The sequence below is a fragment of the Anas acuta genome, chromosome 12 (genome assembly GCF_963932015.1).
Source record: "Anas acuta chromosome 12, bAnaAcu1.1, whole genome shotgun sequence".
Lineage (NCBI taxonomy): Eukaryota > Metazoa > Chordata > Aves > Anseriformes > Anatidae > Anas > Anas acuta.
The window spans coordinates 9,791,503-9,809,248 of NC_088990.1; the positions used below are offsets into that span (position 1 = coordinate 9,791,503).

Genomic DNA, 17,746 nt, shown 5'->3' on the forward strand with positions numbered 1-17,746 from the left:
CTTTATGCTAGAGGCATACCTATGCCTAAATAACATAATTAAAATGCCTGTCATACTCAATGTAATGTCACAATTGTACAATACAGCCTATTATTCATCCAGGTTAGCTATCACAACACAAGTGAGAGGTTAAAATAGCAGAAAATCAATGGTAGGTACCTCTGATTTTGAAACTGGAGCTCTTAGATGAGCTCAAGCCTATCTGAAAGGAGCCTTTTAATGAGTCGTAATTACCCTCTTTCTCCAAGTACCTTGTATTTTTAATACTTTATGGTTATCTAATTTGGACTAGATAATTTATGTGAAGAGCATCTCTTTTTACCTGCAATGAAAACATATTCTGATGCTACTCCAAGACCATCTTTACTGTCTTCTTAAGATCCTCTAAAACTCAGATCTGGAGTATACCCAACATAGACAGAGATGCCATTCTAGAGTAAATTAACTTCCTCAAAAAAGCACCAACATTATCCCAGATTTTTAGATATTAGGTTCCACTATTCTATGGAATAACAAATTAAATGTATATGTTATTCTATATATAGCAAGGGTCACATACATGGCTAGAAGGAAGGTTAAAGAATGATGTTTCTACAGAATGACTTTTCCTTGGTCATAGGGTAGGAATCTAGCGATGAGTCAACTGTACTTTGTCAAAGTGGAAAAATAATTCCCTGGGAATTAAAATGCACCATTGTCTAATGCATTTACATCAGACACAAACAGATAAACAAATCACAGAAAAAGCAACAAATATTTAGATGATTACTACATATATTTGTTGTTTTTATGACAGTTTTTTTTTCTCCTGACAGCATTACAAAAATATCCTGAACTCAGCATTCTTGGATTAAGCTTTTGTAAGACTTGACCCCAAACTTACACTGTTTAACATTAAGTATTAATTCATGGTGCCTGTTATTGTGTCATTTTATTGAATAAGAGTCAAATTGGCAGATCTCAAGTACTTTCAACTCCATGTAAAGTCAATAGGATCCTCAGGAGTACAGGACTCCTGTGAAACTAGAGTTTCAAAGTTTTACTTCAGCAATCAGGTTCCTCATTCTAAGTTAGGGAAACATTTCCTTGGGTCTTTAGGACTCTAGACACGTAGGACAGGGAATTCTCCTGACTAATCACCTGTTTCTAACAAGATGTTCACAGGTGCCAAAGACCTAGAACAGTCTTACTTTGTGTTACTTTCCCTGTCAGGATTAAAAAAATAAATAAAATAAGCCCCTATGGAAATTTCTTACCAGCTGTAGTTAGAAGACACACTGCAAAAGCCTCCCACTCTTAGTGGCAGGCAGGAGTACAGCAAAGCAACAAGGGGAACTCACTGCAGATCTCTCACTGTGTCTAGGGATGCATGGAAGAATTCCAGGGAAACAGCTCCTGCTCCCAGTGCAGGGAGGAGCAAGTAATGTTGCTGCTCAAAAGCTCTCTTATCAGTGCAATTTATTCATACATAGCACAATACAGTGGCTCAAAATAAAACAATTAATTCTTTTAAAAATACAAGCAACATTGTCATCCTCTTAGTAACTGTCAGAAAACAAAGCAGTGCATAGATTTATAGCTAAATGTTGCCAAATGATGCAAATCACTGCAAGTGAAGAAGAAATTGACAGAAAAGAGTTTCAGTTCTTTTTAGTGAAATTTAACCTCCCTAAGTTCATGAACTCAGTTATCTAGCATTAGCCACTTGCAAAAATATTTGCTTCTGTTTTTCCTGTTTCTTCTGCTGGAAGATTAATTTCAGGGAACTTTCAGTCTTTCTTTTGATTATAATGCTCTTAAAACAACCGAACAAAAAGCCATAATATAGTCCAAACCAAAATGAAACCAACACAGTGAAATATTTCATTCATAGCCAGTTTTATACAAATTATTTGGTTGTTTTCCACAAAATAATTCATGAAACCCAAGTAGACAGATGTAAGAGAGACCTATTTGTTAAAAAAAAAAAAAAAAAAAAGGCAAAAGCACCATCAAAGTAACACCCATGCTCTCTGATGACACTGTTACTTATGTTAAGTCATCCTTAAGTTGTCCATAAACACAGACAAAATACTAGCTACAAAGAAATAAAAACTCTCTCTAAAACATAAGCTGCTGACTGCAAAACAGTGTTCAGAGCATTTATTTGTTTCAAATCTGTTGTGCACTACAGCTCCAACCAGATTTCCATTTTTGATTAATCCAACAGCTGTGCTTCCCTGGAACAAGAGCAGATCATAAAGCCCAGGATGAAGCACAAAAGAACACAGGATAAAGGGAAAAGTGCCAGACACTCCATAGTGCTCTTTGAGAGTTTGCTATTGCTGCTTTTACTTGAAGAGCAAACATATACAGGCAACAGGAGGCAGTATAAAATTCTGCAGTAACTAATCTCTGCCCACCTGGTAAACTCAGCTCCTTACAAGCCAGGAAGAACATGTCTAACAAATGGAGCCTGCAATTATAAGTGATTATTTTTGGAATTCTGCCTTTACTTGTACTTATACCAGCATATTCTCACTTAAGTCCATGAAGTTGCAGACCAAAGATCACTTGATATTGAAAGTGACAAACACCACCCACAACCATATGTGCAGTTAGAAAGGAGGACAAACAAATAAGCCTGAAGCACATCCTCAGGAACATAGGTTACTGAGATTTGACTAGGCAGCACTGCAATTTCCAACCTTCAGCCCCCACTGCTGTCTCTTGTTTTTGACCTCTGTAATTTTAAATACTTTAGGTAACAAACGTCTAAATCCTCACAGATTTGCAAACAGATGTGCTGGGGGAAGTGGTTAAAGGAACATTTCACAATTCTCTTCCAGCTAGAGAACTAGCTAACAAAGGTAATGCCAAGCCACAGCTTCTTTATGGAACCACCCTGGGTAGGAAGCCAGGAGCACTCTGTACTTAGTTAACGAGTTGCTGCTGCATTCCTCTGGAGCTTTCCAGAAATCCCCCAGGAGCCACTGAATCCAGTACTTTTTCCTCATATGAAGTTGAAACAATAACTTCCTTCTGCAGAACTAATAAGAAAGACCAAAACAAGAGTCTCGACTCACAGTGATCAAGACAACTGCTTCATACACTCCTTGCGACATTTTTGCACGAATATTGTTTATTTTAAGATTAAGTTTTGCTTTGCACATTGTTGATATCAGTATTGTGTCTAAGAGTGACTCCAGAGCTGCTCTAAAATGAAAGTCTTATTCAATTTTCTTTCTTCAAAATGACAGTATTTTCTTCAAAGCAAATAGAAAGAGCAATTTTCAATTAAAATGCATTTCTTTCTTCTGTTTACATATCACATATCAAAAAAAGTCCTTTTTACATCTGTGATTGAGACTAAACCCTACACTTCTACTAATAAAAAGTTGTTCAAAATGTTAAATGAATGGTTTAGTTCACTGCTTGGTATGGCAGCCCCACTTACCATTGAAATGATTAGGTCTACATCTAGAGCAGGCTGATGGGTAAAGAAATTACCATAGATATTATCATCAGCCTCACAGTAAAAAATAATAATAAAAAAAAATAGGAAACCTGACAGAATAGCAAGCTGTTTCTCATAGATCATCATGACCAAAGGTATTACAAGGAAACAGTGCTTGTGTAGATTATTTCATGTCTTTTGTTTAGCTTACTCCATTTTACTTAGATTACTTTTACTTGAACACTGCTCATCGACCAAGAGTCTTTATTAGCTCTTAGGTCAAAGATATGATTTCAATTAGACGATTTACATGCCTAGTGTTAAGCCTGCACTTAAGTGCTTGGCTGAATTAGAGCTAACATAGCCAACAGCTTGCAGGATTAAGCTCACACATGTCCATAATTGCTCCTAGTTCCAAAATCACAGGACTGTGCTAAGATCCAGATGGAACTAAATCACAATGCTTCCTTCACACAAGACATGGAAATTATCATGTTTGGTCCTTTTATGGATTTGAAGAGTTGATCTAGACTCCACAGTCCATTACAAGTCTCGTCTCTATCTGAAACTCTTCAACAGAAATCTTGTGCTGGGATGAGTGCAATCAATCCCACGCACAACCCTTTCTAAGTAATTGTGATGGAACAGTTTGCATTTATTTTAAGGCTGTACCTAATTTTACATTTCTTGTATAAGAACTCTGTTTTAAATGAATTAAAAAACTACCAGTGTTTATACTATATCTTTTTACTAAGAAGACTTTCGGCGTTCAGTAGGACTATGTCAAAGCTAGACATAGAAGATCGGAAGAGGAATCAAGGTTATGATCTTACCCATATTCTCAAAGTTTGGATAAGTTCACATACAAGGTCCTTCTGCCTATGAATAAATACATAAAACAGCTCACTCATACCAAGGTGTGCTGGTCCTTTGAGTGTAATTCTCACACTGCGACTCCCATGTGGTACAGCAATCACGGTTTCTTCCCCTAGGAAAATTAAAGAACTGTTTTAGAAGTTATCCTACATAAGGGAATTTGCACATCACATAACTAGACTGAAAACTGTCAAATGTGTCTAAGAAAATATTGAACAGGTTTCACAATTTTTCTATTAAAAATAATCGTATGTTATTTTATTAAGTACAGTATACTGAGTCCGTTTGCTATGCTATGTAGCTATTTAGACCTACACATGGACTTGTAAATCTTTCTTGCTATTGGAAAATTATTTGCTATTAACAAAAATCAACCAAAATGTCAGTAATGTATTAGGAACATATTTACACTCTGTTGTCTTAGTTTTGTTTCCTAATCACCGAATTGACATAAGGAATCTGCTAAGTAGTACTTCCCCCTTACAAAAACCTGCAGCTGTTCAGTCTCATTTTGCCCACACCTCATTTCCTGCTGCAGGTCACAACTTTAATAAGTGGCAGGACTTACAGGAAATAAATCATCTACTTAACACCAACCCTTAACCAATTACAGACCAGTTAAAAGCAAATATATATTAGCTATAATGTATATATTATAACAGAGCGTCTACATCTAACTTACCATATAAGATCATTCCTTCCAGTAAGAGCCCCAATTTAAAATTAACTATAAACCAAACCAGCCCTGAATAGAACATGTCAATACAAAACAGCTCTTAGCTGCCTGAATAGCCTCTTCATATATAAATGTACAACACACTTACTTCAGTACATTTTACAAAGGCAGAAAGTTATTACTTTCCATTTCAAACATACGAAATCTATGATTTGCCCAAGCAAGCTGAGTTAACAGTCAGAACAGTAGACTAGAGTATTCCAGGCAAACAAGACCAGTGCCCTCAGAAAAGGGTATGCACAATGCACAACAGGATATCCACAAAAGAAGGGGAGAAGAACCAACATGTTTTCTTCCATTTCCATCATGGCCAAGCTACAGTACCACTTTGAGGTAGAACCTGCAAACATGGACCTTTTGCAGGCACACCCCGCAGAGGGTTGTTCAGTGATGGCATTAACATACAACAGGAGGCTGGGGTACCGGGAGCTCATTCTTGCAAATTCAAAAAGTAATTTTAGCTGAAGGTCAGTGATGCATTGCTCCAGAATTACTCATACAATATTTAGAGGAAGAATATTTGAGTTTAGTTTGAACTAAAAAAGAGTTGAAGAATGTTTCTTTCCACTTTAAACCAGACCCTTTTATAGTAGATGCTAAATTATCAGCTTCTGGTTTACATCTCCTTAGCATAAGTATGAAATTCTGCCAAATGTTCAGGATACTTCAAGCAAATACTGCAATTATTTTTTCTGAAATAAACACCTTCTTATGTTACAATTTTTATATCACCAATTTCTAGGAAGGTCATTTAAATATAACAATTTATTTTGGATGTAATAAAATATGATCTTTATTAATTTCATACTTGGGTATTCCACCAGAGTGCAAAATACTACAGTAAGAACAATAATACATTTAAGGAGCCCTGGAAAAAACATTAACTACTGAACCACTTAATATCTTCTTGCATCTTGGTTTTTCATCAGGCGAATTGCTAAAGATAGCCAGAAGGTAGTGGATGTGTATATCTTTAAAGCAAGGAAATAACTACTGAATTCATATGTGCTCTACAGCATTTGAGAGAAAGCAGGTTTGAGGGGCCCATCTGTCCCTACTTGGTCAGGGATTGTATCCCGTCTTGACAACCAACCAGCAGTTACAGCACAAAGCTTCAAATAAGAGTCTGATCGTGACCAGTTCTGAATACATGCAACTGCTGTTTTGAAGTGGAACCAAGGGCACTCCGCACTTAATGGACGAGGCCCAGATTTGCAGATGTGCAGAGATGTGTAGGACTGCTCCTCTTGAGAACAACCAGGGTCATTCTGCTGTGTTTCCTCCACCTCCTTACAGCAAGCTCTGCTCACCACGGCAGGCCTTGTTGATCCCTTTTCAGGATGCTTCGCATTCCTTTAACAGTACTACAGACATTCCACCCTCACCAAAGCACTCTCTGATATGGTCCAAAAGTCTCATGGGGGTGCTAAATTTGGTGTTTTTCTGCAGCAGAAACAATATTACCAGAAAGTATTTTATTTGCATTAGAAGAGATGACTAAGTTCACCACCACAACAGTGTTTGACCTCTGCAGCCCCACAGTACTGTCAAGAAGTCTGACAGTATGAGATGCTTGTATCTTACTGAGATAGGTACAGCCTGGGACAGCCTTATCCTGAGATGAAGTAAATTATAGGGATGAAAAAAAAAAGAAAAAAAAAAAAAAAAAAGATTTTTTGAAATTCTGAATGAAGACAAGGAATTTGAAGACAATGGGACTTCGTTGACCTAAGGGACTCATTCAGTTTCTCCTGAAAGACAGCTTTAACTTCCTACCAAGTGGTAGTTATGACTACTCAGCTCTTTCTCCAAAACCATATATTCCAAAGGTCTCTGTTTTTCATCTGTAACCATGCCATTCATATCCTTAAAGGGACACAAGGCACTGTAAGCCTATGTACACAATGGTTCTTAGGCTGTGCAATCAGTAGGATCCATAATGTTAAAAGCACTGTGCTCTTATGAAGACATAACGGGGAAACTGCTACACTGAAATCCGTACTTAGGATTTCCAATTCTCTTTCTTTTTTTCTTACATATCTTCAAATGTTAATTATTGACCTTGTATTGACCTTGTTTAAACTGAAAAAAAAAAAAAAAAGAAAGAAAGAAAGAAAAAAAAGTTCCAAATCATCTGAAACACGCAGAAACGTTGGACTATAAAATCTGATTTTAGAGTCAAAAAGTTCTCCTTAACAACTAAGAAACAGATGAGTGAGATGTTGTCCCTCTCTTCTAGCACCACTTCATCTGTACGGGTTTTGGAGGGACTCTGAGGCATCTTTGGCTCCTGGTTGACATGGGCACTCTGTTCTTAACCTGGGACTCTCAGCAAATACTTGTGCACACACTACACACAACACTTGGCTCATTAAGCTCCTGGATTGCTTTTACTTTAGATGGCAAGGTTTGATCCTGTTTCTATGGTGTTAATGTGGATTTAGATTTTGGATTTCAATGAGAGCAAGATCAGACTCCCTGCTATGGTAAGACTGGGAGCTAATCCCCAGGATCAAAATAAAGGAGCCACATTCCTGAGCACAATCCAATTCAGCAGGTTTTATTTATTTTTCCATGTGGGCCATGGTGGACCCATTTACTCTTTCTCATATGGGCCAGTTGGGATTTTTCCTTCTCTCCTCTTACTGCAGGGCAGAGGATTTATTTCAGGCCTATAAAAACTGTTTCTTTCCATGTATTTGCTCAGCACTTATCTGCTGGTCCTCCAGGTCTGATTGAATGCTTCTGTGCACTCAAAACACAATAGTCCAGAAACAACTGTCAGCACAAGGGAACTGAAAATCTCAAAATGTTTGGAGACATTACAGCGGCTCCCCTCATCTGGTCTGATGTTATGTTTCATTTCAGAAGATTCTGGTGCTGGGGTGTGTGCTAACCTGCCTAATGACAAGAATCTACAAAATAAATTACATACTCTTTAAAAGGCACCTGACCTAGATAAGTATGTGCTACTGGAAACAGCAGCAGTTATGCACTTAACCCTAAGAGTCACATGGCAAAATCTGTATGCATACGCCCTCTGTCCTTGAGTCCTTCACTCTCCAGTCTCACGCCCTCCCACCTCCATCCCTCGGTCCTCTGACTCAAGTCTGACTCCTTAGCTCAGAGCACCACTCCTTGCACCACTGAGTAATTCACGTGCAGCTATCTGCTTCTGAGGTGGATACTGTGGCCTTAATCTGCCATCTACTGTGGCAGATTTTAGTTATCTATTCTCTACTACAACTTTTTTGTGACACCTCTTTAAAATGCGCATGCACTGGATAAAATTTAGATGAGCAGTAAGCAAAAGACAGATTGGTTATTCTGACTCTGAAAACAATTTTCTTTGGAAAGGACAGGAATCACCAACCCTATGGAACACTGCAAGATACCATCACCTGAGACTCCAAGTACGCATGAGAGTATGAAGAAACATCCTTCTTACAAGCTCCCAAAAATATGTAGTGGGGAAAAAAAAAAAAAAAAAAAAGTCTATTTGTAACATCATTCTAATGCAGCGTTACACAAATCTCAGTATTTTCAGGATTTGCTGGGATGCACTACAAACTAAATAATCAAATAGCCAGTGTCCTTATGGAGGAATTTCTTCACAAAAGATAAAAGATCACAAAAGTAAAAAAGGAGGCCTCACAGTTACTACAATAGCTCCAGATAAACCAACCAAACTAAATTCCCATGATGAAATGTGACAGTATTCTTCCTTCGCAGAAATACAGAAGTGCAGTGCAGTCTCCACACTGTAGAGTTACAGAGTTAGTTGTTTATTCGGGTGTGGGGGGAACAATCAAACAAATGAAACCACCAGGAACCAGAATTCCTACAATGCACAAGCCCTCCATTTCAAATCACGATGCACTATGCTCATGTCAAATTTTACAGAGCACATCCTTCGACTTCATCTAAAACCTGACACTCAATTTCTTCATTAAAAATGTTATTCAGAGCATCATTAACTGGAGTGCCATAAATAAACCATGGAGGCCACATTGAACAAAGACACAAAGCCAGAACTAAAAGGATACTAAATAGATGTCAGGCTTCTGCTTTCCCAGGTAGGACCTGCAAATAGTATAATTAACATTTGTATCCTAACACATAGTGGGGAAAATTATAACTGCACAGGTCACTTTTTCTAACTTTCTTTGAATTCTTGTGCATGATTTAGCAACTTTAAAAGTGCCCTTTGATATAACTTTGAGCATTTTATTTCTTAGGTTCTTAAAAAAAAAAAAAAGAAAAAGAATAAAAAACTAGAGGAATTGCCTCATGTAGTACAGAGCTACCTGCACCAGTTATCAGGAGTGGAAACAATCTCATGGCAGACCTTTTCTATGTGTGTTAACATAGGAATCATGAGATTTTCATCACCTATGCAGACCAGCACTCTACTGCTGCAGCACATGGCATAGGCACCAGTAGCGCATATTATATTTACTTGCCAAGAACAGGGAACAGTCAGATGCTTTTATGCCCTGTTCTTGGCATTGTTATTTTTAAACCTCCATAAAAGTAACCTTCTTGGCAAAAGACACTCACCTGCCTAGTGCCAGTCCACCTATGCCTGCATTACTTGCAGTACAACTTAATAGCAATGAATCTGTAGACTGAAACAGTTTGTGCTGAAGACCCAGCATCTGCACTATTCGCATGTTTTCTGGTGCCTTACTTTGAACTAACTCTAGTCTGATCCCATACACTGCATATTCATTAGCTGTTGGAGAACATTAGGTGCTTTTCTGAGGCACATCTTCCAGTTTAGCTTCATCCAAAAAATTCAGTTAATGTCCTCCAAGAACTCTCCATGATGTGAAACAATGAGCAATACATATTAGGACCATCAGGAAATTTGCTTCAAAGAGCATACTCCTTATTCAAACTGAAACACTAACATATTGGCATCCTATCCCTCCCCGTACATGGTTTTCCTGCCAAAGCAGTCCCAATTCCCTCTCCTGGCTTTACATACAGTTGATTTCTCCCCTTCTTCTCAGAGTGTTTCTTACTTTGTTTCCCATCCCAGATTCCTTATCTAATCTCAGTCTTCCACTCTTCCTTTTACTCCTTGACCCAATGTATCTGTACAGCCAGTCCCACATTTTCCTCCCACATTCTCTTATCTATCTTTCCTTCACCCTTTGAATATAAAGTTGAATTTTTCTGTTCAGTTAGTCTCATCTGGTCTTATCCCTTTCCTCATATGATCTTGTCATTCTCCATTAGAAGTATGAAGTTTGGGAGAGTCAGAAGCTATCTGCAAACTGCCTTCCATAATGCTTGAATGTGAGACAGGAAGCATCACTGATAGTTCATCCCATGGTACACATCCCACACTGTAGCAAAGAAGAAAGCAAAAGGAAGCACAAGGCCACTTTTTAAAACCTTAGTTCTGGAAGAGCAATATGTGAATTTATTGCAATATGTTAATTTATTCTAAGAAGAAAATTTATTAAGTTAATTTATTCTAAGAAGAATTCTAAGAATAAATTAAATTTAAAATAATTAATTAAATAAATTTCCTTAAAGAGGAAACTTTTTCAGGAATGTTAGCTGTTAACATCCAAGAAGCCTCTACAGAGCCTGAAGAAAAAGGGCTTTTTGTTTGTTTGTTTCATGAAAGGTTGTAAGTAAAATGTGTTGATGTGCACAGATATTGCAAAAAGAGACTTGTCCATGCACACAGGACCACTGCCTGCCAAATTTCAAATCCCTGATCTGTGATCAAGTGTAACAAGGGATTTTAAGCCATATTAAAGAAAAGGTTTCAAGAATGTTTAGACAACGGGAAACAACATGTTTTTCCTTGGAATATGTTAAGTTATTTTGGCTGAAATTTCTCCAAAACACTCAGCACCTGGCATGCAAAGTTTCTGACCCAACTGCTGAATTTTGGCAAAAAGTCATTCATGTAAAGTGAAGTATCAGTCAACCTCGACAATGAGGGTTACCAGCTCCATATATATTAATTTCAAAGAAGGAAGAAAGATATAAGGTAGCAGGTTGTCAGATAACTGAGCCAGCTGATGGCACTCAACAAACATGTGACAGTAATTGACCATTGGTAGATTACGTGGTACCACAGGAAATAGAATGCATAGCAAGAAGGAAAAAAATGTTACAAATCTATACTGAATTCTTTTGCACTAAGCTGTTAGCAAAAACTTAAGAAAGCTTGAAAGCATCTAATGATTTTTGAGAATGAAATGAAATTAGATTAGGACAAGTCTGTGTCTTCAACTTAATTCCCTGTTAATTTCAGAACCAGCATCTTTCTTCTTTGGTATCAGAACCAGAACACTTTCCTACCATTTCTTGCCAATAATGGTGCAGAAAGCAGACATCAGGGCCCAATCCTACAATTTTTCCATGTGCACAAAGTGCAGTGGAGTTAATGGGAGTTCCATGCATATAGTACTAGAAACATCAGGCCCATGATATCTCATTTCCCAATGGGACGGCACATTTTACAACCTATTACACTTTCTGTTTGAATATCATTAGTCAAACCTTTAATCATTTTAACAGAATGTTAGAATCTGGCTTGTTGGCAGAAGTCTAACTTACTTTGTCTTTCAAAGGCAATTAAGTGTTAGTGGAAAAAAATAAAGAACTTTTGAAATGACAGTTCATTTCATATTTGCAAATCAGGCACCTTTCTTTCAGTGCTTTTTAGCTTTCTGATCAAAGCACCCTTTTTTTTTTTTTTATAAAAACATACTAAAAAAGACAATAAAACAAGGTAAGTCATGTATGAGAAATTATTTATCAATGCCTACGTTTTTTTTTTAAATTAGGACTGAGATATCTAGGCACTTTTATTTTCCCTAATGTCTCTCTCTCTTTTTTTTTTTTTTCTTCATAATAAAATCTTTGGTTCTTTTTTTCCTTCCAAACCTTTAATTTGCCTCATTGCACAGTAAAATTTACATCCTGCTCACAACCTTATAAGCTCCCTTTTAAATATGTCTGTCATATGCTGATAATTTTACTTCTCACCAATACCTCTGAAAGCTTCCAAATTAAGCTTTGGAAGACAGTCTACCTCCCTTTACCGTTAGCACAAAGAAAGTATGGCATTATTTCCACATTGCATTCACACACAAGATGATTATATGGAAGTTTTTCCATACAGTGTTGAACAACTTGACCCAAAAAAGATTTTGCCACTATCACAATACCAAGAAAATCATCAAAAGTTCTGAGTTTAGTAGCATGTGTACTGTTTTCCTTATGTGAATGGTTATTCAATCATACAATCTAACCTTCTGCAATGGAAGACAAAAGCAAAACTTGACGTAACTAACATCTTTCCCTAGAACAGTCTTTCTTCATCTCATTTTAAAGAACTCTTCAAGAGCCAGTGAAATCTGACGGGAAAAATAAATAAAAATGAACCATGGGTATTCTTCAGAACCTATTCAAAGCAATAAGAGACCTTCCACCAGGTGAGGTCATCTGTAGTCAGCTCTTAACCTGTGTCAGAACATCACAAAAATTAATATTTTCTGTCTCAAAATTACAGTTTCAAAACCAGATCCATTTTACCACCTCATCTTTGCTTTATTTACTAAGTAGTAGTAAGTGTAGTATTTGATATGACAAAGTGAAGAAAGAGCAACCCTCCATGTAAGCTCTTTCAGCTCGGTACGAATGTTCAAGACTTTTGCTCAGTGTTTCAGGATGAGCAACTTTATAAATTACTGAACTACATTCTCTCATCTATGAAAAAGGCCTCGAGTAAAGACAAGGAAATGCTGACATTGATACCCCATCCAGAACACACACACAAAAAAAAAAGGTTCTTTTTGACTTGTGAAAAATTCCGTGACTTTAAAAGAGGTTGCCACAAAAATATTCATTATTTAGTTTAGATTACCTTATGTATTGTATCACAGAACTTATGCAATACAAATAATCACACTGTACAGTAACATGCATTAAGATACCATACATTGCTTTTCAAATTATATTCACATTGAAGCATACTGCAAACAGTGTCATAAAAATATCACAGAAATATACTTACTGCAATAAGAATTAAACATCATTTAATATACAACAGCTTTTTCAAAGTCAGGGCATTACTGAAATCTTAGCAGGCTGAACTGTAACAGTACTAAAGTATCTGCAGCTGTCTGAGACAGGTGCTTCTTCCATTTAAAGAATACCTGCTTTCATTTGAACTTTGCATATTGACTTTAATAGCATGTGAGCATCTGTGGCTGTGCAGGAAGGTAGCAGACCCCAGAGGCTCCATCTCCATGTGACAAATACTTATGCACATTGTGTGTCCATAAACAAATAAATAAATAAAAATAGATGAGGCAACTGCTACCCCCACTTGATAAGTACACTGGACACATGAGATTACACAGAGCATCATCTGTGAGGGTGGAGAGCATACAAAACCATAGGTTTGTGCCTATTCTCATCTCGTCTGCTAGAAGAACCTGTTCAACTGGAGAAATTGCAGCTTCAAAGAAAACAAAAAGCAGAGGCAAACCTCTGTGTACACCTTATACAAGGTGTACAAGGTTCAGTTCTGATATCCCTCTCTTGTATTCTCAATACTGCTAAGACCTGCAAAGTTACTCACAGTAAGATGCCAATTATTTTGAGAAGGAATGCCAGAATTTGAGTCAAACACACAAAAATGAGAAGTGTTACTCCCTTCCACTTTGTGCCTTTTGTACCATAGAATTAGTTAACTTGCTTCTGAAGTTCAACTGTCTATAGGCACTTAAAAAAAAAAGTTAAGTTGAAAACCAGGCACTTTCAATCACACGCCACAATTTCCATAAAACCATCTATAAGATGTTTCCATGATTTAAAAACATTGCTGCAGCATCACACAGATTGCAACATGAGGACACCCTCTAAAATAAGATGTGTATCTTGATGGTTATTCCTGATAGAACGAATTAAGTTGCTCTACAAAAAAATGCATATCTCAAATTCTTTCCTAGCTATACCCTTATGTGTGGTATCCCTCATGGAATTTCAATTGAATAATCTAGTGCAGACTTCAGGGTAAGTAGCTTTGGAAAACTGAAAACAAGTATATAGTGAAAAGGTCATACTCTGCAATATGTGTGTTAATATACAAGCAGAAAACATAGTCAAGGATAAATCATCACAGGATCAATTTGCAACCTACTTTTTTCTGGTGAGACATGTGCCTTAGCTTGTCCCCTCACAAGCCTGCATGTCGAACCATCTCCTGCACAGATTCCACAGTTGTCTTCCTTGGCATTGCTCCCAAGTTGTCGATCACAGCCTACTGCCTGCCAACATCAACACCACAGTCAGAAGGAGGGCAAAGCTGTAGTAGACATGCTCAGGTTTCTGGAATTTTATTTATTATGTTATCCTTTTGATTTTATGAGCTGGCCTCATTTATTCAAAGCATATCTTGCCATATATTTTAAAAGCACACTGTCATTTCCACAATTTTAATGATGAGCCACAGCAACTGATACATCACACTATACAAGCATAGGCAATACATGAATCAGTTTCCCACTACTTATGTGAATGTAGGCCATCGAGCATTCTTCTTTCCAACATGAGGGACAACTATATTTGCAATTTGTTTTTCATCACCTGTTTAATTACGTCTGAGAAAGGATTAATGCAAGGAAATAATCCAAGTTAAATATTTAAAGGACAGAGCCTTCAGTTCCACAGACAAGCAGCTGTGAGCAGTGGTTATAATCTAGTGGCTTGGCCATTCAGAATTTAATTGACATCAGTATAGATAACCTATTTGGCATGCATATCAAAACCTACATGATTCAGGTTGTTTTGTTTTTTGAATATGAGACCGAATCTATAAAACTTTGCAATGGTTGTTGTAAAAACACCCAGATTTAATCACTGGCAAAAAATCTGTAAGTGAAGTTTTTGAAAAACCATCAACTGAAAAAGATCCAAACTATTAAGAAAACATTTTTGCTGGTTTTCCCTTTTCTTCATATCAGTCACCCTACAAGAAACATGGGAGTGAGAAAGGGAAGGCAAAGAAGAGGAATAAACATTAACTAGAATTTTCTGCTGAAAGGGGAATAAAGATTTGGTCTCACCTATCTTACCCTTCAACATTTTGTAGAAGAAACTTGCAGAGAGGACCAAATGCTGAGCAATGTGTTAAGAAAACTAATCTGCAGCTTCAAGTTTATTCAGCTCAGCCTATATGCCTCATATCCACACTTCCCTGAGAAGCAAGCTAATTTGTTACGGAAATTAAATATATATATATATATATATTTAAACAAACTCAGAACTGACAAATGGATAGAAAGCACTATGGAAACTCACGGTTAAAAGCAGTGCTAGAATTTTGAAATTGGCCAGTACACTTCTCTTCCTATATAAAAATGCTTGGAAGGGGCAGTTTTAGCTGCCAAGATCCACTGCATCTGTGCTATGCCAAAACTGACACACGATCCCCTTGGAGAGGTGGGGATCGAGTCCACACGTAACAAGCAGGGCTGGGTCTTCCAGTCCCTGAGTTAACACACACACTGCATGCCCAGTGCCAAACAGGGAGAAATGTAACCTCTAAGTTTCATTTGTCTATAGAAAAGTCAGCAAAGCAGCTCCTTCTCCCACTCCTGTTCTCTTTACGTTCCCAGTTCCCCACATCCCGCACTCCCTTGAGATGAAGGCATTATGGAGGAAAATTAACTGCATTAGCTGTTGTACTTCAGCTGAGAGACTTGCTGCACTGAATGGCACCTCTGTAATTTTTACCTGTTTTTAACCACTTCACAACAGGTCATAGGGAAGCAAGTTCACACACTAGAGAACAGCTTATGCACTAGAGAATAGATTACATCAAAAATCCTGTTCCCACCTTTCCTTTTGAAGCCCAAAGAAATTATATACTTGATGCTGACCCCCCTATAGAGAGTTAAAAAACACTGCTGTTTGGTAGGCACATGCAAGATGTTCTGCTGGAATTAGGTAATGTCAAAAACAACAGGAACCTAGAGGACATAAAGAAGGAATGCTGCTAATATCATTAGACTCTTCATTAATGCCTGTAAAACAACCACTTGTAAAGACTGTCCTGCCGATGGGCTCACAGGTGATGAGAGAACATAAGAACATTATCCCCAAACTGATCTCCTGAACTTACTTCTGTGCAAAGGCCCACATAAAATGCCACTTGATGGTTTGGGCTGGCCATCACGTACTCAGAAACGAGGTAGTGGTGAGGTAGTGCTTGATGCTGAATTAAGCCTAAGTGGCCTTAGGCTTGACAACTCTTTCAATTCACTACTCCACAACAGATTTTTTTTTCCCTTAGCAAACTTCACTGTGCTTTTTGATCCCCATCTATGAAAGGGGTGTAACTGCAATTCTGCACCCCACAGCAATGCTAGGAGAATAAATGTCCTGAAGATCCTGAAACATTCAGGTGGTGCTATGATGGGGACCAAACCAGTAGCTGAGATGGTCTGTATTACTCTTGGGTGGAATTTTAGAATATTTACTGCTCCCCACTGCTTCTCCTGCTCTTATTCACAGGAAGATAATACTAGCACATGGAGGTAAATTGTTACAGCTACCACAAGGGCAATCTTTCTGCAGATCTCACAAACATATTTCCATTTTATACTGTAATCTCATTTCCTAAATATTAAGAATATGCTTATTCACTCATCGGTTAATTCTCAAAGGAAAAATTCAGCTGCATATTATGATACTCTATGTGAGAAATTGCTATTTTTATTAGTTTAAGCTGTTGTATATTTGTAGGCTACAGATCAAGCAATCCTTTGGTGAGAGAAGGGTGTTGAGCAAGCAAAGGACTTAGAAGACCAGGCCATTAAAGCCCAACATGATAATAATAAACACACAGTATAACTGAGCTATTGCACACAGTTGCTATGAAAACAAACTTTCATCACATATAACAAAATAATACAACTGTGCAAACATAAGGCGCTGTTGTGTCCAATGTGGAAAGAAGAAAAAAGATAATCAGCACAGCAGCATTCTTTAGAGGACAGTTTCAATAGTGTTATTACTTATTTTTTGATAAACACCCTAGAAATAAAGCGGGAACACTAGCTGCTCATGCAAGGGACTTAGAGGAAAAGCTTTACAGCTTTCTTGCCAGCAAAGGTTCAACTAGATCCATGCACCCTCCATGGACTTCCTTCTGAGATTATTTATATCAACTGTCATGAGTATGCAGTGATATCCCAGGATGCAATTTAGAAAATAACTCAATTTAGGATCACAGTTTAGGCCTGAAACGTGCACAGAATTCCAGATAGTTTAGCATATGGTATTTTGACACCAATCATTATAAGTATTAATATTTAGCTAATAACTTTACTAGAAAAATAAAATGGTATTTGAGGGAACATTTTGAAAAGAGTACATGTATATTTACATGCAGAGCTGTAACAAGGTCTAGTAAATGATACATGGCAACAACCTTCCCCATCTTACACATCTCAGCAAGCCAAAGGGGTCTGATGATTTTCACAATTAAGGTGTTTGTCAGGATTAATTTACCCCACATCGTTAGCTGATTACAGAGCAAAGGGATCAGCTATAAATATTATAGGTAGATTGGGAAAACATCTGCAGGATTTTAGGGCATAGTCAAAAATAATTATATTAGGTGATTTTAACATAGACTGCATAAATGAAACAAGTGA

At 37.4% G+C, this 17,746-nt stretch overlaps 1 protein-coding gene across 8 annotated transcripts in view; it reads right to left on the reverse strand.

Annotated features, from left to right (window-relative positions):
- Nucleotides 1-17,746, reverse strand: part of ADAMTSL3 (ADAMTS like 3) — a 188,830-nt gene that overhangs the window by 65,832 nt on the left and 105,252 nt on the right. For 7 of the 8 annotated variants that reach the window (XR_011100541.1, XM_068695210.1, XM_068695209.1 and 4 more), the window contains exons 7-8: nt 14,227-14,353; nt 4,350-4,424 (exon numbers count right to left, since the gene is read on the reverse strand). Coding sequence is in view for 7 of the 8 variants with exons in the window: in XM_068695210.1 (XP_068551311.1) it covers nt 4,350-4,424; nt 14,227-14,353 (202 nt within the window). In the remaining variant the exon portion in view is untranslated. The remainder of the gene's footprint in view (nt 1-4,349; nt 4,425-14,226; nt 14,354-17,746) is intronic. The other variant, XM_068695213.1, reaches the window with a different exon arrangement.